The sequence below is a fragment of the Serinus canaria genome, chromosome 25 (genome assembly GCF_022539315.1).
Source record: "Serinus canaria isolate serCan28SL12 chromosome 25, serCan2020, whole genome shotgun sequence".
NCBI lineage: Eukaryota > Metazoa > Chordata > Aves > Passeriformes > Fringillidae > Serinus > Serinus canaria.
The window spans coordinates 10,058,909-10,085,907 of record NC_066338.1 but is presented as its reverse complement, the minus strand read 5'-3'; the positions used below and the strand labels follow the sequence as shown (position 1 = coordinate 10,085,907).

Below are 26,999 nucleotides of genomic sequence, written 5' to 3'. Positions count from 1 at the left end.
GCTTGGCTGCATTCCTGCCCTTCCACCTCGTGCTTTCCTTTTAACCCTTCCTTTCCCGGCTTCTCCGCAGAATCCAGGAGCGGGGATGGTTTTTCCACCCTGTTTCCCTGCAAAGAATCCTCCCCTTCTCTGCACTGGGCCGGGGGAGCCTGGAGTTTGTCACGTTTATTTATTTTTTTTCCCCCGCAGAGCGCTCAGAACAGCTGATTGATTTATTGTTTGTACCTCTGTTATGGACCTGGCAAACTCAGGAATGACTGGAAGGGGCTGGGGAGGGACGGGAGGGGGGGATGCAGGGTCTCAGCTCCAAATTGTCTCATTTTGGGGGAACAGAGTGCAGCTGCTCTGCTGAGAGCTCCCACTCCTCTCCAGCCCCTCTCCTGGGTTCCAGGTGGAGCCTGGGCTGTGTTTCTTCTGTCCTGGGCCCATGGGAACCCCTTCACCCTTCAAAAGGGACAATTTCCCCCATGTCCTGCTGCCTGTGGCACAAGAGCAGCTGTCCCCATCTCCCTGTGTCCTGAGGTTGTATCTCCCCCCCAGGCTCTGTCAGAGCACTGAAAACCCCGATTCCCTCAGGGCCCTTTCCCCTGGGCTGGGAGGTCCCCATTGTCCCCCTGCCCATGGGTTGGATCGATAACACTGATCAATAATCCGCCGTGGGGGTGGGGCTGCTCCTGGCCCTCCCTGTGCCCCCCTGGGCTGCAGCAGCCCCAGGAGCCGTCCAGTGTGGGATTCCTCCCTCCTGCCCTGTGCCTGGGCCTGGCTCAGGCAGTCCCCTCTTGTCCCACTGGAGCCTCCAGCCCCCAGAGCACCCCCAGGATATTTGGGAGCTGCTCCCACGGCTGGTTCTGAGGCTGCAGCAGAGAAAGGCTCCTCTGAGCCTCCCTCCCTTTGCAAATCCCAGTCCCGAGGTTCAGCAGCTCTGGGGCAGCTGCTTCCCAGCCCTGGAGTGGGACCCTGTCCCTGCATCCTCCCCAAATGCAGATCATCCCCATTCCTGGATCCCCACATCCTCCCTAGCCCTGGATTATCCCTTTCCCTGAATCCCCACATCCTCCCCATCCCTGCACCCTCCCTGTTCCTGACCCACACCCGTCACCCTCCTGGGTGCCCTGTCTGTCCATCCTCCCCATCCCATCCCATCCCATCCCATCCCATCCCATCCCATCCCATCCCATCCCATCCCATCCCATCCCATCCCATCCCATCCCATCCCATCCCATCCCATCCCATCCCAGCCCATCCCAGCCCATCCCATCCCAGCCCATCCCATCCCATCCCATCCCATCCCATCCCATCCCAGCCCATCCCATCCCATCCCATCCCATCCCATCCCATCCCATCCCATCCCATCCCATCCCATCCCATCCCATCCCATCCCATCCCATCCCATCCATCCCATCCCATCCCATCCCATCCCATCCCATCCCATCCCATCCCATCCCATCCCTGCATCCTCCACATCACCCCGACCCTGTATCCTCTCCATCCGTAAGCCCATCCCTGTGTCCCCCCTGTGTTCCCATCTCCCATCCCGCCCCTCTCTCTCCCCATCCCTCTCTCCTCTGCCGGCTCCCCTGCTCCGCGGGCTGGCAGTGGTACAGCCCTGCCTGCAGCGCCCGCTGCTCGGGGACGCTGCTGCCAGCGAAGGCAGCGGCTGCGGGAGCTGCGGGGGCTGCGGCGGCCGCATCCAGCCCCGACAGCTGCGGGAGAAGGGCTGGAAGGGTCCCCAGCTCCGTGCCGATCCCTCCGCGGGGCAGGCAGCAGCCATGACCCAGGGGAAGGTAGGAGCGAGGCCGGAGCGGGCAGCGTGAGCCCGTCCCTGTTGCATAACGGCGCGTTCGGAGGGGAAGGAGCGGCGCAGGGAAGGGATTTAGGAGCAGGAAGGGATTTAGGAACGGAACGATGGGTGCAAGCGGAGCTGGGTATCCGTGCAAGGAACCTGCCATGGGGGTGGAAGGGGCTGGGGGCTGGAAAGGGCTGGGGGGCTGGTTGAGGTGTTGGGGCTGGTTTAGGGGTGATTTTGGGATGGGAGGCCGGTTTGGGGTTTGTTTGGGGATTGGGGTGGTTTAAGGGTGTTGGATGCACAGCTCAAACCCCGTTGGGCCGGACCTGTGGCCGTTTTACCCCCCTGTGCCCCCCACATCCCGGGTGCCGGGGGGCTCTGTGAGCTGTTTGTGCTGTCCCACCTCTGTCCCCACCTGGCAGCACCTCCTGCCCGGCTCGGGGACTCAGGATTTTGGGGATTTTGGGGCTCTCCAGTGCTCTCAGACAGAGGACGGGGCGGGGGGGGGGGGGGGGGGGGTTGTGGGTCCTCTGCCAGCTCATGCACCATCGCCATGGCAACGCTCTGGATGCAGCTCCATCCCTCTGGATCTCCTTGGATATTGGGGAGGTGGGGAGGGGGCTTGTATGAACTCGACCCCCTAAAGGCAAGGGACAGGGAAGGACAGGGAAGGACAATCCCTGGGGGCTGGCAGGGGAGGTGGCACATCTGGACCTGCCCGTGGGATTCATCCCAGCCCAGCCCTGCTGTGTTTTCAGGGTCCGTGGCCCCTTCACGCTGCTCTGTTAATGCCCCCCTGTTTTGGGGTTCACTGCAGCCCCCCCGAGCTGTGGGGCCGCTGCTCTGGAGCTGAGCTGGCTCCTCCGCAGGCAGCAGAGTTTATCCTGCCAGTTTGTCCATCCCAGGCCCAGCTGGGAGGTTAAAGGGATCATGTTCCCAAGGAGAGGCGAGTGCTCAGGTGGCCCCAGGTTGGCTCCTTGCTGCAGTCCCGGGTCCTCGGAATGCTGGGAAGCAGCAGAGCTGAGCCTCCTCACAGGCACAGAGGAGAAAATTCTGGAGGGCCAAACCAGAGCATTCCTGGGAGCAGCTGACCCAAAATGGGGTAAATGGGAATGAAGAGTTCAGGATTTTCTGCCCAGGAACTGAAAGCTCTTTTTAAGGAGCAATGTAGGAAGTTTGATGAGAAGCAGAGAATTCCTTGGATGTTTCTGGTGTCACGTTGAGTCCCCTCAGACCTTCCTGCCTAGAACTTCTCATCCCAGTGAGCACCTCCAGGGCTTTCCCATCTCCCCTCAGCCATGGATGCCCTTCCCGGGGTGCAGGGATGGGTCCGTGCCCAGCCCCCAGGAATGCCTGGGGGGCTCCCAGGTCCTGGGGCTCCCAGTTCCCGACCCCTTTTCCAGAACCTGTCTGTGCCAGCTTCTCCTCCAGGGCAGTTTTTGGGATGCTTTTACTCAGCTCTCTCTCTGCCCCTTTCTGTGCAGCTCTCTGTGAACAACAAACCCCCCAGCTCTGAGGGGCAGGGGGACAAGAAGGACAATGCCACAGCCCCCCCGGCTCCCCCGTCCTACGAGGAGGCGACAGCAGGAGAAGGGATGAAAGCCGGAGCTTTTCCTTCCCCGCCTGCGGCCCCGCTCCACCCCAGCTGGGCTTACGTGGATCCCAGTAAGTCCTTCCGTGGCTGGGCTGGGGTGAGCCCTGGGAGAGGGGCAGAGATCCCCCAGGATGGAGAGGAGGGGGGAACTAGGATAAGAGGGGGAGCAGGGATGAGAGGAGGAGCAGGGACAAAAGAGGGACCAGGGGCAAGAGGGGGAACCAGGATCAGAGGAGGAGCAGGAATAAGGGGAGGAGAAGGGATAAGAGGGGGAGCAGGGATGAGAAGGGGACCAGGATAAGAGGGGGACCAAGGTTGTGGTGCCCAGTTTGGCCCAGGGCAGAGCTGCAGCTGTGAGCCTGTGTCTGCACAGGAGAGCCTCTATCAATGTACAAAAGTCTCCATCTACACATAAAAGTCTCCATCTGCAGACTAAAGTCCCTATCTGTGAATAAAAGCCATTCCAGCCAGCCCAGAGACCTCACCCCCTTCCAGATCAGGGAGTAAACTCCTTCCCAGTCCCTTGGTGGGAGAAATCCCCATTCCCAGCTCGCTGCCCTGGGAGGTCCCAGCTCCCAGGGCTGGAGGGAAAGTCCTGGAGCAGCTGCAGGGACCCCCACCCCCTCCTGCAGCTCGTGCTCAGCCCCAGCTCTCAGAGCAGCTGAGGTGGCACAATTGGTGTCACAAGTGGTGTCACAGCCCTGAGTGTGGCTGTTGGCAGCAGCTGGCAGAGCCAGGGAGGCTGGGACACAGCTGGGGCCAAAGGCCGGATTGTTCCAGCATGCTCATGGCCATTCCTGGGCAAACCAGCAGTTTTCCCAACCCCAGAAGCTCCCTGGAGCATCTGCAGGGCCGTAGCAAAGGACAGAGCCCTGGCTGTGCCCAGGGCATGGCTGCAGGCTTGGAAATGGGGCTGGTGCCTGGGAAGTGACGCTGGGGGTGGCTGAGTGCTCAGTCAGCATAGTTCCAGCCAGAGAAAACACTGGGATTATGGGATTTAGGGACTCCTGAGCTCTTGCCCTGCTCTGTCCTTTGCTGCCTGTTCTGGGCAGCTGCAGGAATAGGATGCCTGGGGAAGGGGAAGGAGTGAAAACCTCCCCTGCTATGTCTGTGCCAGCACATTCTGATGGTTTCTCAGCCTTTCCCCTGAGGAGCAGGATAAATCCCCCCAGGAGCCCCTGGGCATCATCTGGATTTCTCTGCTCTTGCAATGAATTAGGGTGGGATGGATATTTGGGGTTTAGGAGGTGGGATGGGATATGTTGGGGTTCCAGGTGGGAAACCCACTCTATGGGATGTCTCCCACCTGACTGGGAGCACCTGGAGAGAAGGGATGTGGATTTGGGGTTGTTTCTGTGACCATGAACTCAGGGCACACCATCCTGCTGTGGCCTTGGAGGAGGGGACACCAGGAGGGAGGGGATGGAACCCTCTGGATGCTGGCAGGGAGGGAGGGAGAAGGGTAGAACCCTTTAGTTCCTCCGGGGCACTGAGGTGCCAGCTGGGTGTTTAGGAGCCAGCTGGGTGTTTAGGAGCCAATTTGGTCTTTAGGAGCCAATTTGGTCTTTAGGGGTCAGTTGGGAGTTCAAGGGGCCAGTTGGGTGTTTAGGGGACAATTGGGAATTTAGGGGACAATTGGGTGGTTTGGGGCCAGCTGGGTGTTTAGGGTCCAATTGGGAATTTAGATGCCAGTTGGTGTTTAGGGGACAATTGGGTGTTTAGAGGACAATTGGGTGTTTTGGGGCCAGCTGGGTGTTTAGGGGCTGGGATTGCTTTGGTGCAGGAGGCCTGGAAGTATCCCAGGGATTCTCCTGGGTACTCTGGGACTGATGAGGGATCCAGGAGAACACACAGGAGGTTCAGCTCCAGTGGGGCAGGAAGGAAGGATGAAGGGGTTTATTGACAGCAGAACAGCACCAGGGACTTATTTCCTGCTGGGAGCACCTAAGTGAGGCTCCTGCATTTTGAATGAGCAACTTTAACCAGGAAAACAGGAGAAAATCAGGATCAGGACCTTGAGTTTGGCTCTCCTGGTGTCTGCTCTGAGGCTGAGAGGGTCTTTGCTCCATCTTCTGAAGGATTTGGGTATCCCTGAGCTCAGAAGCTTTAGGAGGAGGGGTGGTGTCTGTGGACAGGAATGTAAAGCAGGAAAATCACACAAAAATCCTTCTGTGGAAACCCAGCAGGGGGGACTTCAGTGACACAGGAGGGGACATCAGCAAGGGAAGCACAGAGGGCACAGGATGATCACGGAGTCATGGAATGGTTTGGGTGGGTGGGACCCTTGAGCCCATCCAGTCCCAGCCCTGCCATGGCAGGGACAGCTCCCCCTGTCCCAGGCTGCTCCCAGCCCCATCCAGCCTGGCCTGGGTCATTTCCAGGGATGGGGAAAGGAAAACCAGGAGCAGGAGCTTCTGTTCCTCTTTTGGCAAGGCAGAGATGACTTGTGCAGGGATTTGAGGGTTTGGGGGAAGGTTTTCCTCACTGGTAGCATTGGACCTGTTTTCTCCTTTTTCAGGCTCGGTGCTTAACTGTTTGCTGAGTCCCTGCATGGAAATAGGGTTGAGGGATGGGGCTCAGGGAGCTGCCAGGAGCTGCTCTCAGAGCAGGGAGGTTGTTGACAAAGCCACAGCAAACACAGCTCAGGAGAGCAGCGAGGGACTCCTCCTGCTCCCCTGGGAATGCTGAGTCACAGCTGCTCCCCTGGGAATGCTGAGTCACAGCTGCTCCGGGGATGCTTTAACACCCAGTGAGAGGAGAGCAAGGGATGATCCCAGACCTCCCACTGCTGTGGAAGCTTTGGCCTTTCCTCAGACAAGGATTCAGCCTGGTGTTGGGATGGTTGGTGGGAATGTTGCCCCTCTGTTCCCAGGGATGGTCCTAAGAAGCAGCAGGGGTGGGAAGGGAGCAGAGGAACTTTTGTATTTGCTGGGAAATGTCCCAATGAAGGCAGGAATGATGAATTTGACTCCACGATCTCAGAAGGCTAATTTATTACTAAATTATACTATATTATATTAAAGAATACTATACTTTAATATAATATGGAATATAACTATACTAAAGAATAATATATTTAATATTCTTTAATATTACTATTCTTATATCAATATTTTTTAATAATTATATCAAAGAATACTATATTTAATATAATATATAATTTAATTACACTAAAGAATACAGAAAGGATACTTACTCAATGCTAAAAGCTAATAATGAAAACTGGTGACTCTCTCCAAAGTCCCGACACAGCCTGGCCCTGATTGGCCAAAGAGTCAAAACCACTCATGCCAGAATCCAGTGGAACAATCACCTGTGGGTAAACAATCCCCAGACACATTCCAGATGAGCAAAACAAAGGAGAAGCAAATGAGATAAGAATTGTTTTGCTTTTCTCTGAGGCTCTTCAGCTTCCCAGGAGAAAAATCCTGGCTGAGGGGATTTTTTCACAGAATGTGAATGGCACAGGGAACCTCTGGGGATTTGGGGCACCTGAGCCGTGATGGCTCCCTGGGCTCAGGCTCCACAGCTGGGGGGGATTTGGGCTGGGAGCTGCTCCTTTGGCCTCTCTGCAGGCACCAGCCCGAGCTACGGCAGCGGGGGGTACCCGGGGGACACGGAGCTGCTCACCACCTTCAGCTGGGACGACCGCAACGTGCGCAGGGTGTTCATCAGGAAGGTGAGGCAGGGACATGTCCCTTGCCCTCTGGGCTGGCAGAGCTGGACCCCCAGCCCCTGGAGGGCCTGGCTCTGCTGGGCCCTGGGATCCATGGATCACCACCTCTCCCTGCAGGTTTATGCCATCCTGATGGTCCAGCTCCTGGTCACCGTTGTCATCGTGGCTTTCTTCACCTTCTGGTGGGTGCTGGGTGTGTCCTGGACCACCTGGGACTGGGCCCTGGGCAGGTTCCTGGGGGTTGTGTCACACCTGGATTCTTTCTGAGTATTCCAAGAGAAAAGCAAAGCTGAGGGAACACTCAGAGGTCCCTCAGTCCTTTTGCCCCCATTCCCACCCACGTTTGGGATTGGATCTTCCACCCTGGGTGATCCCCAGGGCTGCTGCCCTTGGCAGTGGCTGCTGGGTTTTCCCTGTGGGAGTTACCAGATCCCAGCTCCAGGGGCTGGCTTCCCTCCCCCTCTCATCCCCCTCTCCAGCTCGGATGACCGAGCGCTCTGGCTGTGTGTGGCTCATGTTGCCTACAGAATAAATAATGGATCAGTGCCAGCTTGAGGGTTTGGTCTCCCTAATCCCCTGTGGGAGCCATTCCCAGGCAGCTCTGGTGTGGAACTGGGGGACCAGCGCTGCCCTTCCCACCTGGCTGCTGGAATTCCTCTCCACAGGCTCAGGCTGCCGAGAGGATTCACCCAGGGCTGGATTTCTAATCCCCTGCTAGGGCTGCTCCTGGGTTCATTGAGCAGGGAGTCTGAGGGACTGGGTTCTTCCTGCTCAGGATCTTTCCTTCTGTCTTGCAGTGAACCAGTCAAGGGCTACATCCAGACCCACTCTGCCTGGTACTGGGCTTCCTAGTGAGTATCCCTGGCTTTTCCTATGGCCTTGTGTGCTCCAGACAGCCGGGGTGGGGCTGTGGGGATGTGGGAAAGGTCTCCAACACTTCCCAAACACTACCCTATCCTGCATGTGAAGCATCACTCCAAAGATTCTCTTGAAGCATTCCTCCTTCCCTAGGGGCAGCTGGGGAAGGTCATGGAATCATGGGGTGGGTTGGGTTGGGAGGGACCTCAAAGTCCATCCAGTGCCTCCCTTGGCTGGGCAGGAACACCTCCCACCATCCCAGGTTGCTCCAAGCCCCAGTGTCCAGCCTGGCCTTGGGCACTGCCAGGGACCCAGGGGCACCCCCAGCTGCTCTGGGCACCAATCCATGGGTGAGCCTGAGGTGAGCAGGTGGGAAATCTCACCTGAATGAGCAAGAGACACCTGAGAGGAGAACTCCAAACACTTTCCCCAAAATGGCTCTAGAAACCAGGGTCGAAATAAATACCTGAGTATTTCCTGCAGAAAGCCAGAGAAAACTGGGGAGTTTCCAGGGAAACAGAAACTCCTAATGAGACCTGGAGGGATGTCCACGGTACCTTAGAGGGTTCGTTTTGGGGAGGTCCCCTGGGAAGCTCCAGAGGCCTCTTTGCAGAGCATTCAGGAAAACACTGCAAAGCCCCATATCTGACACCTGGAAGGATGTTCAGGGCACCATGGAGGCTGAATTCTGGGATTTTCCACCTTGGAAACCAGGTGGTTGTCGGGGTTTGCATTACATAATATCCAGTGGACATGTGGGGTGTATTTGGAGGTGTTGGGAGGTTCCTGGCCATGTCTGGGTGGGGCTGTCACTCCTGGGGCTCCATCCCTGAGCCCTGAAGAAGGGATGCCATTCCTTGGTTCACCCAGCCCAGAATGGAGCTCCCAGGTGCTGGCATCTCCTGGCTCCGTGGTTTCCAGGCTGCTGGTGGGGTCAGTGCTGCTCATTGAGTGTGAGGTGAACTCAGCTTTAATCAGCTCACACCCAAATCAGGAGGTGAGACATCGGCTTATGTAACCTGGGAGAACCCTCCAAGCAGCAGCAGTGGGAGCTCCGGGGCACCAGGAGGGAGCCAAAGGTGCTCCAAGAGGGCAGCTGGGCTTGGAGAGGCAGTGTCACCTCCCAGGGTACAGGGGGAGGAGCCTCAGCCCTGCTCAGGTCCTCACCTTGGCCTCTGGGGTTCCATCATCCAGCTCCCTGCCCAGATGGAGTTTATTCCCTCCTGTTTCCCAGTAGGAACACCCCTGGGGCAGCTGGGGGGGTTCTGTCCTGGAGGAAATTGTCATTGTCCCTCTGTGCCCAGGTGAGACCTCACCTGCAGAGCTGCTCCAGCCCTGGGCTCCGGCAGGGAGGATGAGGAGCTGCTGCAGAGAGCCCAGAGAAGGCCCTGGAGCTGCTCCAGGGTTGGAGCCCCTCTGGAGCCAGGCTGGGAGAGCTGGGGGTGCTCAGCTCACTGTGGGGAGAGCTCAGAGCCCCTGGCAGGGCCTGGAGGGGTTGCAGGAGAGCTGGAGAGGGACTGGGGACAAGGGGTGGAGGGACAGGGCACAGGGAATGGCTGCCAGAGGGCAGGACTGGATGGGAGATTGGGCAGGGATTCCTCCCTCTGAGGGTGGGGAGGGGCTGGGATGGATTTCCCAGAGCAGCTGGGGCTGGTCCATCCGTGTAAGTGCCCAAGGCCAGGCTGGATGGGACTGGGAGGAACCTGGGACAGGGGGAGGTGTCCCTGCCCACAGGAGGGGGTGGGGTGGGATGGGATGGGATTTAAGGTCCCTTCCCACTCAGGCCATTCCATGACTTTAATTTTGCCTTTTTTTCACTGCTCAGTGAGCCAAGCCCTTCCCTTCATTCCAGTGTCTGAAAATGTTTTTCCTGCTTTTTGCCTGGGTCTCCTTCCCAACCAGAGACCTCTGTAATCAAACCTGGGAGCCCCAGGATGTTTTCCTACCACTGGGATGGCACCTCAGTGGGAATAAATCCAGAGCAGCCGGGGGATGGACAGCCCTGCTGGCTCTGTACTCCTGACAGTCTCCTCCCAGCTGCTCAGCTGTGTCCAGGCTGGCTTTCCTGGTTTCCCAGTGGGAGAGCTGGGCTTGGGTTTATCTCTGTGCCCTGGGCCTCGTGGCCCTGGACTCTGCCGTCACCTTCCTGCCCTGGCCGAGGGTCAGTGGCTATCGGGAACCATCGGCACGCCCGGAACTGCTGCCCCGGGGGGAGCAGCTTCCAGAGCCTGGAAAAACACCCAGCTGTGGGCAGGAGAGACTCCTTCAGCTCTGGGGCTGCTGTGCCTTGAGAGGCTCAAATGCTGGGAGATAAAACCTGCCAAACCTGGGTGGGGCTGGGCAGCCACAGCACCCTGGGCTCTGCTGAGCCAGGAGGATCCTCCTGCCCTGGGCTTGTCCCTGAGCCCTGTTCTGAATGGATCCTCCTGCCCTGGGCTTGTCCCTGAGCCTTGTTCTGAATGGATCCTCCTGCCCTGGGCTTGTCCCTGAGCCCTGTTCTGAATGGATCCTCCTGCCCTGGGATGTCCCTAGCCTGTTCTGATGGATCCTCCGCCTGGGCTTGTCCTGAGCCCTGTTCTGAATGGATCCTCCTGCCCTGGGATTGTCCCTGAGCCCTGTTCTGAATGGATCCTCCTGCCCTGGGATTGTCCCTGAGCCTTGTTCTGAATGGATCCTCCTGCCCTGGGATTGTCCCTGAGCCCTGTTCTGAATGGATCCTCCTGCCCTGGGATTGTCCCTGAGCCTTGTTCTGAATGGATCCTCCTGCCCTGAGCCCTTCCCTGCCCTGAGCTCTTCCTCAAGCACTCCAGCAATGGAATCCTGGAATGGGTTGGGTTGGAGGAACCTTCAAGTCCACCCAGTGCCACCCCTGTCATGGGCAGGGACACCTTCCACTGTCCCAGGTTTCTCCAATCCCTGTCCAGCTTGGCCTTGTGCACTTCCAGGAATGGAAAGCCCAAAAATTCCTATTCCTGGAGGGATGTGCCATGGGAGCAGCTCCCTCCTCCAGCACAGCCCTTCCAGCCCTGCCTGAGCCTGGTCACTTTGCCAGCTCTTGGTTTAAGAACCTCCAGTCTTGACAGCCCCAGGCTGGAAAGGGTTTGGAAATGAGGGGCAAAGCCTGGCACGTCCATGTGAGAAACTCGCAGAACCAAGGAATCCTGGAATCATGAAGGTGGGAAAAGCCCCTGGAGATCATTGAGTCCAGCCACCAACCCTCCCCTCACCACTGACCAAGTGTCCTAGGTTGATAAGGAAGTGAGTTTTTTGGGAGTTTATGGTCAAACCAATCAGTGCTCAGATTTGAATGTCCCCCAGTGCCACTTCCAAAGGCTTTTGGACACTTCCAAGGATGGGATTCCACCACTGCCTGGGCAGCCCCTCCCAATGCCCGACCTCCCTTTCCATGAAGGAACATTTCCTAAGAGCCAACACATGCCCAGTTCCTGCCCTGTTTGTCACTCACACATTTGGGTGCTCTGCTCCAAATCCAGCCCTCAGCTTCTCCAGGGATGCTTTGTCCCACCCTGGGGACGGGCACGGGCAGAGGAGGCTCCTGAGGGCAGGAAGGAGCTCAGTGAGAGGGACCAGGGGTGGGAACCACTCTGATCCAGCCTGCTGGGTGTTTGTATTTCCAACATCCCCATCCCAAGCTGCTTTTCCAGGCAATTCCATCCCGGGGAATTCCACCCTCCCAGCCTGGTTTTCCAGGGAATTCCACCCCAGGGAATTCCCCCCTCTACCACCCTCCCAGGCTGCATTTCCAGGGAATTTCACCCCAGGGAATACTCCCTTGCACCACCCTCCCAGGCTGGTTTTCCCCCCTGACCTCTCCCTCTCTCTCTCCTTGCAGCGCCGTTTTCTTCGTCACCTACCTGATCCTCGCCTGCTGCTCCGGGCCCAGGTGAGGGGAAGCTTTGGGGTCTGGGAAAGCCTGGGGAAGGCAGCAGGAATGTTTTCCTCAGGTTTCCAGCCCTGTTGTGGGGCAGGGATGCAGCTGCTGTGTTTCCATGGGATCATGGAATGGTTTGGGTTGGAAAGGACCTTAAAGCCCATCCAGTGCCACCCATGCCACAGGCAGGGACACCTCCCACTGTGCCACAGCGCTCCACTGTCCTGGCCTTGGACACCTCCAGGGGTCCAGGGGCAGCCACAGCTGCTCTGGGGAACCTGTTCCAGATGCTGGAAACAGCTGTTCCAGGCCTTGGGTGGCTGCAGCTCAGGAGTCCAGTTGCAGCTGGGAGTTGCCAGCAGAAGCTGCCCAGTGGCAGAGCTGTGAGGGCCCCTCCGAAGGAGGAGTGATGCACCTGACTCCATGGATATCAGAAGGCTAATTAATTACTTAATTATACTGTACTATAGACATTTCATCTAAAGTGAGTCTGCCAAGCCCTCACTCTGCACACAGTGCTCACCCTGCACAGAATCTTGTGACTGTCACCTCAGTCCTGACACACACAAACACACACCTGGCCCTGATAAGCCAAGGAAACAAAACTCCACTCTGGGTAAACAGTCTCCACATTGCATTCTACTTTGGCACAACACAGGCACAGCAAGTGATAAGAATTGTGTTTTCCCTTTTTCTGAGGTTCAGAGAATGTGAATCTCAGCAATCCTTGGGAAGAACTGTGCCTTGCTTTTCTCTGTGAAAAGAAATGTGGTGACACCGCCCCGCTTGCAGCTCTGGGTTCTGGGAATTAAACATTCCAGAGGATGCTCTTGTCAGCTCCCAGAGGAGCAGGAATATTCTGGGGACCTCTGTCCTGCTAGGCCAGGAGGACCCCAAATGCCCTGGGGCCCCCAGCAGGGTGACTGTGCCCTGCACTGCCCCAGCACTTGTGCACGGGGCACTAATTACCAGCATGGCCATTAATTACCCTCCCAGTCACTAATTACCCCATGGTCAGGGATTCCCTGGCACAGCCCGGCTGACTGACCCCTGTTTCCTTTGCAGGAGATACTTCCCATGGAATCTAATCCTGCTCAGCATCTTTGTGAGTAACACATCTGGCCAACATCTGCCCTGGGGTCAGAGTGGCTCCCAGGACAAGGCTGGCATTCCTGGGGAAAAGTGGGAATTTCATCCCCTTATTGTCCTGGGCTTGGGCGGAGGAGCTGTGGTTGCACTGGGATGGGAGAAGCTGGAAAAAAAGGGAGACTCTGTTTGTTAAAAAATCACAAAAAATCATCTGTGGAGTCTGGTGGGAACTGGGATGGGAGCTGGGAGGAGAACTGGGATGGGAGCTGGGATGGGAGCTGGGATGGGAGCAGGGATGGGAGCAGGGGTGGGAGCTGGGATGGGAGCTGGGATGGGAGCTGGGATGGGAGCAGGGGTGGGAGCTGGGGTGGGAGCTGGGATGGGAGCTGGGATGGGAGCAGGGACGGTGGGAGCTGGGATGGGAGCAGGGGGTGGGAGCAGAGTGGTGGGAGCAGGGATGGGAGCAGGGGTGGGAGCAGGGGTGGAGCGGAGGATGGAGCAGGGGTGGGAGCTGGGATGGGAGCAGGGATGGGAGCTGGGATGGGAGCAGGGATGGGAGCAGGGGTGGGAGCAGGGGTGGGAGCTGAGATGGGAGCAGGGGTGGGAGCTGGGATGGGAGCAGGGATGGGAGCAGGGGTGGGAGCAGGGGGGGGAGCTGGGATGGGAGCAGGGATGGGAGCAGGGGTGGGAGCAGGGGTGGGGGCAGGGATGGGAGCAGGGATGGGAGCAGGGATGGGAGCAGGGGTGGGGGCTGGCTCCTGTGCGGGAGGGATGCAGGAGCAGGGGCTGCTCCTGTGCCATTTGCCCTCCCTCTGCCCTCTCCTGTGCCCATCAATCACTGGAGGGTTCCAAATGCTGCCCAAGCTCCTCCTGAGGGTCTGAGAGGCTTCCCTGCCCTTTTCTCTGGGATTGAGGGATTTCAGTGGTGTCTGCTCTGGGGCAGGAGGGCACTAACCAGGCTGTGTTTTCCCCCAGACCCTGTCCATGGCCTATCTCACTGCCATGCTCTCCAGGTGGGTTGGGCACTGCCCTGTGTCCTGTTTCTTCCTGAAAACATTCCCTGTTCCTGAGGCACCTGGGCCACCTGAGCTCCCTGGGGCTCCCAACAGCCAACTCCCAACACAAAGCTGGAGCTTCCCTGTGAAAACTTTCCAAGGAAGGTTTCCAAAGCCTGTCCCTGTCCCAAGGGAGGCAGTCCTGGGAGATTCCACCTCCCAAATCCTGCAGGGGAGCCCTGGAGGGCCAGGACAGGGCAGCACCTGGCTGCAGGTGACCACTCAGTGATCCCACACTTCTCACTGGGCAGGTCCCAAGCAGGTCGGGCTGCAGGGAGCCAAGGGATTTTTTTCCAGCACTTTCAGGAATTTGTATCTCAGCCTGTTCCCTTCTGCTCATTTGCACCAGGAAATTTGCTCCTGGCTCATGTGGGATCCTGGAGAGAGGGCCATGACCCAGGCTGGGTGATGGATGGATTGGGACAAAGAAATCTGCAGCCTCAGCAGCTCCAGGGGGAAAACTCCAGTGGCTGCACACAAACACCCCCAGGGAGAGCAGGACTGGCTTTTCCAAGGGCTGAGCCTGGCACTGCAGCCAAAATCCTGATCCAGCCTGGAAACCATTCCAGCCTGAGCCTGCAGCCCCTGTCTCTGCTCCAGCCCCTCCTTCCTGCCCTTTTCCAAAAGCCAGACCAGGCAGGAGCCTGGGGCTGCTCCTTTGGTTTCCCCTCGTGCTGCTGTGACTTTTGTCATCCTGGTTTTGTTACCTCCCAGTCAGGACCTTCCCCATTCCCTGTCTGTCCATGGGCAGTGAGAATGGTTGACTTGGGACTTCTCCAAAGCTCTGGAAGGCCCAGAGGGACCCTCCTGCCTTACCCCCATCCTTAAAAACAGCAGGAAAACCCATCCAGCCTTTTTCCTGTCCTCCCTTTTCTACCACTAGTGTGGAATATTGATAATTCCAGCGCTGTTTGTGCCCGTAGGATTCCTTGCTCAGCTCCTGCCTGTCTGAATCCCCTTTCCCATCCCTGTGGGAATTATCCCAACGTGGTTTTCCTGGTCATTTTGCAGTTACTACAACACCAAGTCAGTGCTGCTGTGCCTGGGGATCACGGCCCTGGTCTGTCTGTCTGTCACCATCTTCAGCTTCCAGAGCAAGGTGGGGACATCCCCCGGGAAGGGGACACCTGGGGCAGGACAGGGGGAGCTGGGGGTGTCTGGAGGGCTCTGGAAACAGGGCCAGCCCCAGGGATGTGGGGATGCCATGAGGAGGTTGGAGTGGATCAGGATATGTGCTGGGCAGGGACGTGGCTGGGATGAAAGTGGGGCTAGAAGGCGGTGATCTATGGGAATAAAATGAGATTTTTTTTTTGTAGATTGAGGTGGGGTCTGGAAGATGGTGATATATGGGAATGAGATTTTTTGTGGATTGGGGGCTAGAAGATGCTTATAAATGGGAATAAAATGAGATTTTTTTTGTGAGTTGGGGTGGGGGCTAGAAGATACTGATTTATGGGAATAAAATGGGATTTTTTTTGGGATTGGGGTGTGCCACAGGTGCACATGGGACTGGAAGTTGCTGATGTGTGGGAATAGTCTGGGATGTTTGGAGGATGTGAAGGATGTCAGAGGGGCTGGAAGCGGCTGCAGGGTGGTAAAAAGGGAGTTTCAGAGGGTTGGGCTGTGGGATCCAGGAGGACACTGGTGTGTGATGGGTTTGGGATTCCTGGTGCCTGGTGGGACCCGAGCCCTTCCCTGTGGCCCTGAGGGGATTTGGGGGCGCTGGCTCAGGGCCAGGGGGCGGCTGCTGGGAGGGAGAGGCAGAACTAGCCCCGGGAGGGTCCCAGTGGGACTCAGGAGCTGCAGCAGTGTCAAGCCCAGCACTAAACCACATCCCTGAAGTACCAAGGCCTGGGGCTCAAAGGACTTGCAGGGTGCTGGGTTCTGGCAGCCTCCCTTTTGGAGAAATCCAGCAAAGTTTGCACTGCATTATTGGCAAGGGCGAGTGGCTGCAAAGGGAGGCCATTTCCCATGGGAAGGAGAAGTCATTTCCCCAGGCTCTGGGTGTCAGATTAAAGGTGGCCTTTAGGGCTCAGAGGATGTGCAGGGTCCTCATTGCTGGCAGCTTTACTTTTGGAGAAATCCAGCAAAGTTTGCCAATCTCTCGCTTGGCGCCGCATTGTTGGCAAGGGCGAGTGGCCGCAGTTGGAGCCATTTCCCAGGGAAGGAGAATTCCTTTCTCAGGGACTGGGTGTTAGCTCAGAGGGAGCATCTGGGGCTCCCCTGGTGCAGCCCCTGGAACAGAAACTCCTCCCTCCCTGCCCTCTGCAGTTCGACTTCACCTCGTACCAGGGCGTTCTCTTCGTGCTGCTCATGGTGCTGTTCCTGGGCGGGCTGGTCCTGGCTGTCATCCTGCCCTACCAATACGTGAGTGGGAACTGGGCCAAACTGGGCCAAACTGGGTGGGTGGGAGGGAGGGCCCAGCTTCCTGACAATGGCTGGGAACCCCCATGGAGGGATGGGAGGGCAGGGTCATTCCCTGGGATGGACCGTGGGATTCAAGGATGGAGCAGGCCCAGGGCTGAGGACATTTCCTGCTCTTCCTGGTGGTGGAATCGTGGAGTGATTTTGGTCAGGAGGGACCTCAAAGCCCATGCCATGCCATGCCATGCCATGCCATGCCATGCCATGCCACCCCATGCCATGCCATGCCACCCCATGCCATGCCCTGGCAGGGACACCTCGCTCTGTCCCAGGCTGCTCCAGCCTGGCCTTGGGCACTTCCAGGGATCCAGAAAAAGCCCCAGCTGCTCTGGGAAATCCATCCCAGCCCCTCCCCACCCTCACAGGGAACAATTCCTCATTCCCAATCTCCCATCCAGCCCTGCCCTCTGGCAGTGGGAGCCATTCCCTGTGTCCTGTCCCTCCATCCCTTGTCCCCAGTCCCTCTGCAGCTCTCCTGGAGCCCCTTCAGGCCCTGCAGGGGCTCTGAGCTCTGCCTGGAGCCTTCTCCTCTCCAGGTGAGCCCCCCCCCCAGCTCTCTCTGGAGCTTCTCCTCTCCAGATGAGCCCCCCCAGCCCTCCCTGGAGCTTCTCCTCCTCTCCAGGTGAGCCCCTCCCACCTCTCCCTGGAGCTTCTCTCCTCTCCCGGGGAACATTCCCAGCTCTCCCTGGAGCCTTCTCCTCTCCAGGGGAACATTCCCAGCTCTCCCAGCCTGGCTCCAGCCCTGGAGCAGCTCCATGGCCCTCTTTGGGCTCATTCCAACACTTCCATGCTCTCCTGTGCTGGGACCCCCTGGGTGCCAGTGGGGTCTCACCTCAGCACAGCTGCCTCAGTTTCCCTCAGGAAAACCAGGGAAATGAGCACATGAAACCTCTGTCCCAAGCCCAGGGCAGGACTTGCACTCAGGACTAACACCCAGCCCCTGCAGAGCTCAAATCTGGAGGCCTCCTTTGCTAAGCAATGGCCCTGAGGTGTGAGAGAGCCGCAGGAGCCAAGGGACAGTGACCCATGTGTGTCCCCAAGGTGACAGTGACAGTCCCAGGGGCAGTGACATGTGTGCCCCAAGGGACAGTGACCCCTGTGTGTCCCCAAGGGGACAGTGACCCCTGTGTGCCCCAAGGACAGTGACCCCTGTGTGTCCCTGAGGGGACAGTGACCCCTGTGTGTCCCAGGAGGGACAGTGACACCCCTGTGTGTCCCAGAGAGACAGTGACCCCTGTGTGACCCCGAGGGACAGTGACCCCTGTGTGACCCTGAGGGACGTGACCCCTGTGTGTCCCTGAGGGGACAGTGACCCCTGTGTGTCCCAAGGGACAGTGACCCCTGTGTGTCCCAAGGGACAGTGACCCCTGTGTGTCCCAGAGGGACAGTGACCCTGTGTGTCCCCAAGGGGACAGTGACCCCTGTGTGTCCCAGAGGGGACAGTGACCCCTGTGTGTCCCGAGGGGACAGTGACCCCTGTGTGTCCCAGAGGGACAGTGACCCCTGTGTGTTCCCAAGGGGACAGTGACCCCTGTGTGTCCCAGAGGGGACAGTGACCCCTGTGTGTTCCCAGGGACAGTGACCCCTGTGTGTCCCAGAGGGGACAGTGGACCCCTGTGTGTTCCCAAGGGACAGTGACCCCTGTGTGTCCCGAGGGACAGTGGCCCCTGTGTGATCCCTGAGGGGACAGTGACCCCTGTGTGTCCCAGAGGGACAGTGACCCCTGTGTGTCCCTGAGGGGACAGTGACCCCGTGTGTGTCCCCAGGGGACAGTGACCCCTGTGTTGTCCCAAGGTACAGTGACCCCTGTGTGTCCCAGAGGGACAGTGACCCCTGTGTGTCCCCGAAGGGCACGTGACCCCTGTGTGTCCCTAGGGGACAGTGACCCCTGTGTGTCCCCAAGGGCATGACCCCTGTGTGTCCCTGCGTGACAGTGAACCCCTGTGTGTCCCAGAGGGGACAGTGCCCCTGTGTGACCCGAGGGGACAGTGACCCCTGTGTGTTCCCCAAGGGACAGTGAGCCCTGTGTGTCCCAAGGGACAGTGACCCCTGTGTGACCCAGAGGGACAGTGACCCCTGTGTGTCCCTGAGGGACAGTGCCCCTTCGTGTGTTCCCAGGTGACAGTGGCCCCTGTGTGTCCCCAAGGGACAGTGACCCCTGTGTGTCGCCCGGGACAGTGACCCCGTGGGTCCCCCCCAAGCGGACAGTGGCCACCTGTGTGTCCCCAAGCCCTGGCCAGCCCCTCACACCAGCTCCCAGCCGCTTCCTTTGGCCTCTGCAGGCCGCTCCTGGCCCCAAACTGTGACCGGGCAATCGTGGAGCAGCTTCCAAGCCAGCCTGGAGGGGCCGGGGGCTGGGCAGCATCCAGGGATTGGTGCCCCCCCCCAGAGGGTGCTTGTCAGCCCCCCTGGACCTGGCATCGGATGAGGGAAGGGGGGTGGGGCCAGGCAGGTGCTATAATCACCTGAGAGGCTCCTGAGACCCTCAAACCCCCCCTCCCAGCCATTCCCTCGGCCTGAGCCATACCGCTAAGGGAGTACCGCTCCGGCGACCCCACTGGTCCCAGCCCCCTGGAGCTGGTGCTGGAATAAACCCAGCCTGGGCATTCCAAGGGTTTGGATTTTGGCTTGTCTGGGCTTGAGCTTCTCCTCTTCCACTCCTCTTCCCGTGGGAGATGAGGCTGGAGCAGCTGCAGTGCCAAAGCACAGCCACGAAACTGGAGAGACAACGGTGACAACCAAATGGAGAGACAGCTCCTCCTCCACCTGGCACGTGGGGGAGATAAAACAACCACAGGGTGGGAATGGAGCCCCAGAGGCTGGGACAGGCCCTGGCCCACTGAACCCAGCTCAGGTTGAGCCCGAACCTTACTCCTGGGGTCCTCTGGGCAGGGCAGGGGCCGGAGCTTTGCTCCCGTTCTGGTGTGGGAAAATCCCTCCCCTGTGGACTCCCTCTGATGAATAATTTAAAGCGTGACCTTGTTAATTAGACTCCCCAATGGAGTGTCCTAAGGGGAAGGACACACAGGGTCATCAGTCCAACTCTGGCCTGCCATGCCATGCCATGCCACCCCATGCCATGCCCTGGCAGGGACACCTCGCTCTGTCCCAGGCTGCTCCAGCCTGGCCTTGGGCACTTCCAGGGATCCAGAAAAAGCCCCAGCTGCTCTGGGAAATCCATCCCAGCCCCTCCCCACCCTCACAGGGAACAATTCCTCATTCCCAATCTCCCATCCAGCCCTGCCCTCTGGCAGTGGGAGCCATTCCCTGTGTCCTGTCCCTCCATCCCTTGTCCCCAGTCCCTCTGCAGCTCTCCTGGAGCCCCTTCAGGCCCTGCAGGGGCTCTGAGCTCTGCCTGGAGCCTTCTCCTCTCCAGGTGAGCCCCCCCCCCCAGCTCTCTCTGGAGCTTCTCCTCTCCAGATGAGCCCCCCCAGCCCTCCCTGGAGCTTCTCCTCTCCAGGTGAGCCCCTCCACCTCTCCCTGGAGCTTCTCCTCTCCAGGGGAACATTCCCAGCTCTCCCTGGAGCCTTCTCCTCTCCAGGGGAACATTCCCAGCTCTCCCAGCCTGGCTCCAGCCCTGGAGCAGCTCCATGGCCCTCTTTGGGCTCATTCCAACACTTCCATGCTCTCCCTGTGCTGGGACCCCCTGGGTGCCAGTGGGGTCTCACCTCAGCACAGCTGCCTCAGTTTCCCTCAGGAAAACCAGGGAAATGAGCACATGAAACTCTGTCCCAAGCCCAGGGCAGGACTTGCACTCAGGACTAACACCCAGCCCCTGCAGAGCTCAAATCTGGAGGCCTCCTTTGCTAAGCAATGGCCCTGAGGTGTGAGAGAGCCGCAGGAGCCAAGGGACAGTGACCCATGTGTGTCCCCAAGGTGACAGTGACCCCTGTATGTCCCTGAGGGGACAGTGACCCATGTGTGTCCCAGAGGGACATTGACCCCTGTGTGTCCCCAAGGGGACAGTGACCCCTGTGTGTCCCCAAGGGGACAGTGACCCCTGTGTGTCCCTGAGGGGACAGTGACCCCTGTGTGTCCCAGGGAGACAGTGACCCCTGTGTGTCCCTGAGGGGACAGTGACCCCTGTGTGTCCCAGAGAGACAGTGACCCCTGTGTGTCCCAGAGGGACAGTGACCCCTGTGTGTCCCCAAGGGACAGTGACCCCTGTGTGTCCCCAAGGGACAGTGACCCCTGTGTGTCCCTGAAGGCACAGTGACCCCTGTGTGTCCCTGAGGGGACAGTGACCCCTGTGTGTCCCAGAGAGACAGTGACCCCTGTGTGTCCCCAAGGGACAGTGACCCCTGTGTGTCCCAGAGAGACAGTGACCCCTGTGTGTCCCAGAGGGACAGTGACCCCTGTGTGTCCCCAAGGGGACAGTGACCCCTGTGTGTTCCCAAGGGACAGTGACCCCTGTGTGTCCCAGAGGGGACAGTGACCCCTGTGTGTCCCTGAGGGGACAGTGACCCCTGTGTGTTCCCAAGGGACAGTGACCCCTGTGTGTCCCAGAGGGGACAGTGACCCCTGTGTGTCCCAGGGGACAGTGACCCCTGTGTGTTCCCAGGGGACAGTGACCCCTGTGTGTCCCTGAGGGGACAGTGACCCCTGTGTGTCCCCAAGGGGACAGTGACCCCTGTGTGTTCCCAAGGGACAGTGACCCCTGTGTGTCCCTGAGGGGACAGTGACCCCTGTGTGTCCCAGAGGGGACAGTGACCCCTGTGTGTTCCCAAGGGACAGTGGCCCCTGTGTGTCCCAGAGGGACAGTGACCCCTGTGTGTCCCCAAGGGACAGTGACCCCTGTGTGTTCCCAGAGGGACAGTGACCCCTGTGTGTCCCCAAGGGACAGTGACCCCTGTGTGTTCCCAAGGGACAGTGACCCCTGTGTGTCCCTGAGGGGACAGTGACCCCTGTGTGTCCCAGAGGAGGACAGTGACCCCTGTGTGTCCCAAGGGACAGTGACCCCTGTGTGATCCCAGGGGACAGTGACCCCTGTGTGTCCCAGAGGGGACAGTGACCCCTGTGTGTCCCCAAGGGACAGTGACCCCTGTGTGTCCCCAAGGGACAGTGGCCCCTGTGTGACCCTGAGGGGACAGTGACCCCTGTGTGATCCCAGGGGACAGTGACCCCTGTGTGTTCCCAAGGGACAGTGACCCCTGTGTGTCCCAGAGGGGACAGTGACCCCTGTGTGTTCCCAAGGGACAGTGACCCCTGTGTGTTCCCCAAGGGACAGTGACCCCTGTGTGTCCCTGAGGGGACAGTGACCCCTGTGTGTCCCAGAGGGGACAGTGACCCCTGTGTGTCCCCAAGGGGACAGTGACCCCTGTGTGTCCCAGAGGGGACAGTGACCCCTGTGTGTTCCCAAGGGACAGTGACCCCTGTGTGACCCTGAGGGGACAGTGACCCCTGTGTGTTCCCAAGGGACAGTGACCCCTGTGTGACCCTGAGGGGACAGTGACCCCTGTGTGTCCCCAAGGGACAGTGACCCCTGTGTGACCCTGAGGGGACAGTGACCCCTGTGTGTTCCCAAGGGACAGTGACCCCTGTGTGTCCCAGAGGGACAGTGACCCCTGTGTGACCCTGAGGGGACAGTGACCCCTGTGTGTTCCCAAGGGACAGTGGCCCCTGTGTGTCCCCAAGGGACAGTGACCCCTGTGTGTCGCCAGGGGACAGTGACCCCTGTGTGTCCCCAAGGGACAGTGGCCCCTGTGTGTCCCCAAGCCCTGCCAGCCCCTCACACAGCTCCAGCCGCTTCCTTTGGCCTCTGCAGCCGCTCCTGGCCCCAACTGTGCCCAGGGAAATCTTGGAGCAGCTTCCAGCCAGCCTGGAGCCGGGCTGGGCAGCATCCAAGGGAGGTGCCACCCCAGAGGGTCTGTCAGCCCCTGGACATGGGCATGGATGAGGGAAGGGGGGTGGGGCCAGGCAGGTGCTATAATCACCTGAGAGGCTCCTGAGACCTCAAATCCCCCCCATCCCAGCCAGTCCCTCTGCCCTGAGCCATTCCCTAAGGGAGACCTCCAGGAGACTCCCACTGGTCCCAGCCCTGGAGCTGGTGCTGGATAAACCCAGCCTGGGCATTCCAAGGGTTGGATTTTGGCTGTCTGGGCTTGAGCTTCTCCTCTTCCCAGTGGGAACGTGAGGCTGGAGCAGCTGGCAGTGCCAAAGCACAGCCATGAAACTGGAGAGACACGGGAACACAATGGAGAGACAGCTCCTCCTCACCTGGCACGTGGGGAGATAAAAACCACAGGGTGGGAATGAGCCCCAGAGGCTGGGACAGCCCTGGCTCCACTGAACCCAGCTCAGGTTGAGCCAGAACCTTCTCCTGGTTCCTCTGGGCACAGCAGGGGCGGAGCTTTGCTCCCAGTTCTGGTGAAATTCCCCCTGTGACTCCCTCTGATGAATATATTTAAATTGTGCTTGTTAATTAGACTCATGGAGTGTCCTAAGGGGAAGGGACACACCAGGGTCATCCAGTCCAACTCCTGGCCCTGCCCAGGACATCCCAACAATCCCACCTTGTGCCTGGGCAGTGTCCAAATGCTCCTGGAGCTCTGGCAGCCCTGGGGAGCTGTTCCAGTGGAGGAAGAGCCTTTTCCCAACATCCAACCAAAACCTCCCCTGACACAGATCCAGCTGTTCCCAAGGCAAATTAAAGCTGGCTCCAGCTGTTGGAATATTTGATGTTTCTTCCAGTGGGATCGGCTGTGTTTGGGAAAATAAATCCATTCTGGGGGTGCTCCAGAGTGTTCCATCAGGAGAGTGCTGGGACTGGGACATGTGGCTTCCCCAGCCCTGGAAGTGCCCAAGGCCAGGTTGGACAGGACTTGGAGCAGCCTGGGGTAGTGGGAAGGGAATTCCCTTAAAGCCCATCCCTGGGCTGGGATGGGCTTTAAGGTCCCCATGATTTCCACAGGCCAGGTGCTGGGGCCGAGGGCTGTTAGCCATAAGGAGCAGCTGATGGAGAAGTTCAGGAGCTGAATGGACACGAGGGCCCAGGGAGGGAGGGCCCGAGGCCCCGTGCCCTGCGCTGTGCCACACGAGCATTCCCAGGGAACTGCACAGGCTGGAGGTGCTGCAAACCCAGCCTGGGCTTTTGGGGCCTCTCCAACTTTCCCCCTCCAGCTGGGAGCCGAGGACCTGGGGAGGGAAGTCCTGGGTGGCCCAGTCTGTGCAGCTCTGACAGCTGTGTCTGTGTGTCCCTGTCTGTGTCCGTGTGTCCCTGTCTGCCTGTCCCTGTCCATGTGTCCTTGTCTGTGTCTGTATCTGTGTGTCCATGCATCCCTGTCTGTGTCTGTGTCCGTATGCCCCTGTCTGTGTGTCCCTGTGTCTGTGTGTCCCTGTCTGCCTGTCCCTGTGTCCTTGTCTGTGTCTGTGTCCATGTGTCCATGCATCCCTGTCTGTGTCCGTATGCCCCTGTCTGTGTGTCCCTGTCTGCCTGTCCCTGTCCATGTGTCCTTGTGTCCATGTGTCCCTGTCTGTGTCTGTGTCCGTATGCCCCTGTCCGTGTGTCCCTGTGTCCCTGTGTCCGTGTGTCCCTGTCTGCCTGTGCCCGTCCATGTGTCCTTGTCTGTGTCCATGCATCCCTGTCTGTGTCTGTGTGTCCCTGTCTGCCTGTCCCTGTCCATGTGTCCTTGTCTGTGTGTCCATGCATCCCTGTCTGTGTCTGTGTCCATATGCCCCTGTCCGTGTGCCCCTGTGTCCCTGTCTGTGTCCATCTGTCCATGTGTCCATATCCATGTGTCTGTATCCATGTCCCTGTGTCCATGTCAATGTCTCTGTCCCCATGTCCATGTCCCCGGCCCCATGTCCCTGTGTCCCTGTCCCCGTGTCCCTGTCCCTGTGTCCATGTCCGTGTGTCTGTGTCTGTGTCCCTGTCCATCTGTCCCTGTCCATGTCCATGAGTCTGTGTCCATGTCCATGTGTCCCTGTCCATGTGTCCCTGTGTCCATGTGTCCGTGTGTCCCTGTGTCTCTATCCCCGTGTCCCTGTCCCCATGTTGCTGTGTCCCTGTCCCTGTCCCTGTGTCCGTGTGTCTCTGTCTGTGTGTCCCTGTCCGTGTGTCCGTGTCCTGCAGGTCCCGTGGCTCCACGCGATCTACGCTCTGCTCGGGGCTGGGATCTTCACCATGGTGAGTGGCTGCTCCTGGGGCCTGCCCAGGAAAACAGCGGGAAAAGGAGCTGGAGCCTGGTGGGGAGCCGGGGAAAGGAGCTGGAGCCTGGTGGGGAGCCGGGGAAAGGAGCTGGAGCCTGGTGGGGAGCCGGGAAAAGGAGCTGGAGCCTGGTGGGGAGCCGGGAAAAGGAGCTGGAGCCTGGTGGGGAGCTGGGAAAAGGAGCTGGAGCCTGGTGGGGAGCCGGGAAAAGGAGCTGGAGCCTGGTGGGGAGCTGGGAAAAGGAGCTGGAGCCTTGCAGGGAGCCGGGGCAGGGACCGGAGAGTCGCAGGGAGCCGGGGCAGGGATTGGAGCCGGAGCAGGGATTGCAGAGCTCGGAGCGGCCCCGGAGCAGCGATCCCGAGCGGAGGTGCCGCAGACGTGCCGGTGCCGGTGCCGGTGCTGGCGCAGGGCACGGTGTGAGTGCCAAGCTGTGTGGGGCGAGCAGTCCTGGCTGGATTGCTCTGCAGGGATCGCGGGGACAGGCCAGAGGTGCCTCTGGAGTGGAGCAGGCAGAGCTGAGCTCAGCCGAGCCCCGGGAGCGAGGGGATCCAGGGGTGAGGCTGCACGGTCGAGTCGGGGCTGGTCGGGTGAGAGCGAGCCAAGGTTTGGCATGAGTTTGGCTCACAGAGGTGCAGAAAACCAGAGAAGGCTGAGATTGGGATTAAGAGGCATTAGGAGGGTTTACACAGGCGGGAAAAGCCCCGGAGCTGGGCAGCTCCTCCAAGGGAAGGCTTGGCTTGCTGCCCGTGGTTCGTCCCCAGAGTCCCTTCCTGAGCGAGTCCCGGCCCCTGTGCTGGGATCCAGCAGGGGATCAGGTACCTGGGGAGGTGCCCCGTGCCCCCGGGGCCGGGGCTCAGCCCCGGGCGGCCCTGGCTCCGAGGTGGTGCCCATTGGGCATGTTGGGAATGGGAACAGTTGAGCAATTGCCTTTATCACCCATAAAAGTCACTCCAAGGGAGCACGGGGAGCTCGGCGCTGATTCATGGCTCAGGATCCCTCTGTAAAATACAAGGAGGCTTCAACATCTGATAATTACCCCATAAACATCAGTCAGAGCCTCGGCCTGGCCCTGCCAGGGCAGCTTGGCTGGGATTTGTTCTGAGGGGATAAAAGAGCATCTCTGGAGGATGGTGCAGCTCTGGAGAACTCTGGACCCATGAGGGACAGCAGGATGGCAGAAGGAGGGAAGGGAGGGAGGAGAAAATGGTGCATTTCAGTCACACCTGGGATTTCTGGTGGTACTGCTCCGTATCCTGTTGGGGTCAGGCCACCCTGTGACCACCTCGTTCTCTGGCAGGTGTTTCTCACCCGAGGGAAGTGTGGGAATAACAAGTTATGGGCTCTGGGAGAGGAGGAGGAGGGAGGGTGGCTCCAGAGCTGGCCCTGGGATGGAGGAAGCCTGAGGGAAAAGGGCCTGGAGTGGGAGCTGCACTCGGGGTTTGATTGTCAGGAGGGGAATGAGGAAAGGGGAGAGTTGCAGCTTGTTCAGTGCCTTGTGCCTCTTAGATTATGGCTGCAGCACATAAAAAGGGGCTGCACCCTGATCCAGGGGACTTCTGTCATTATAGCCCTTCTTGCCTCCCTGGGCCAAACCTCCCTGTCACTGTCCCGGGGTTTCCTCTCTTCCCTTCCAGTTCCTGGCCCTGGACACGCAGATGCTGATGGGGAACCGCCGGTACTCGCTGAGCCCCGAGGAATACATCTTTGGAGCCCTCAACATCTACCTGGACATCATCTACATCTTCTCCTTCTTTCTGCAGTTCTTTGGCTCCAGCCAGGAGTGAGGGCAGCAGGGCAGGATGCTCCCTGTGCTGGCAAATGTGAGGGGTTAAATTGAAAAGCAGAGGTGAAAGGGTTCAAACCCGCCAGCCTGACCCAGTCCCTCCCTTTCTGGTCCATCTGAGGAGCCCCAGGCCCCTCCTGCAGCTTTGTACATTTGCTGCCAGGCCTTTGTGACCCAGAGAGCAAAGCAGGGCTTCAGTGTCGTGTCCCTTCTGCTCCCCCCAGTCCCAGCCCAAACCAGTCCAGAGGCTGGGGCAGAGACGGGACCTTCCTGGCCCCAGGGGCTGCTGGAGGTGCCCTCTGAGTGCTGCCCATCATGGGCTGAAAGTGCTGTGACAAAACAGCAGAGAGGGCAGCAGAGCAGGGAGTTTGGTTAGATCCTGGCAGGAAAAGCAGCTGAGCCGAGGGAAAAGCCTTGGGGAATCCTGGCATTGCCCTGTTTCCCACAATCCACTGGAGCTTGGTGGCCTCTGTGCTATTCCTGGTGACTCCTGCTGTTGGAAAGGTGGAGTGTGGGATCACGTAGCTGGATTTCAGTGCTCCAGGCACAGGAACCTGTTTGTTCAGGACGTGCAGCTCTCTGAGGTCATCCCTGGTGCCACTGCAGAAAAAATTCCCCTGGATCCCTTGCATCTGGCTGAGTGTCCTTCCCTTCCCTTCCCTTCCCTTCCCTTCCCTTCCCTTCCCTTCCCTTCCC

At 59.1% G+C, this 26,999-nt stretch overlaps 1 protein-coding gene across 1 annotated transcript; it reads left to right on the top strand.

Moving 5' to 3' along the window:
- The first annotated feature begins 1,631 nt into the window (after positions 1–1,631).
- Positions 1,632–26,999, top strand: FAIM2 (Fas apoptotic inhibitory molecule 2). The gene is made up of 12 exons (XM_009099035.4): positions 1,632–1,784; positions 3,271–3,451; positions 6,956–7,059; positions 7,174–7,238; positions 7,854–7,907; positions 11,768–11,818; positions 12,872–12,911; positions 13,871–13,908; positions 14,962–15,049; positions 16,222–16,317; positions 24,446–24,499; positions 26,155–26,999. Exons 1-12 carry the CDS (start codon positions 1,770–1,772, stop codon positions 26,302–26,304), a joined length of 936 nt encoding a protein of 311 aa, XP_009097283.2. The 5' UTR covers positions 1,632–1,769; the 3' UTR covers positions 26,305–26,999.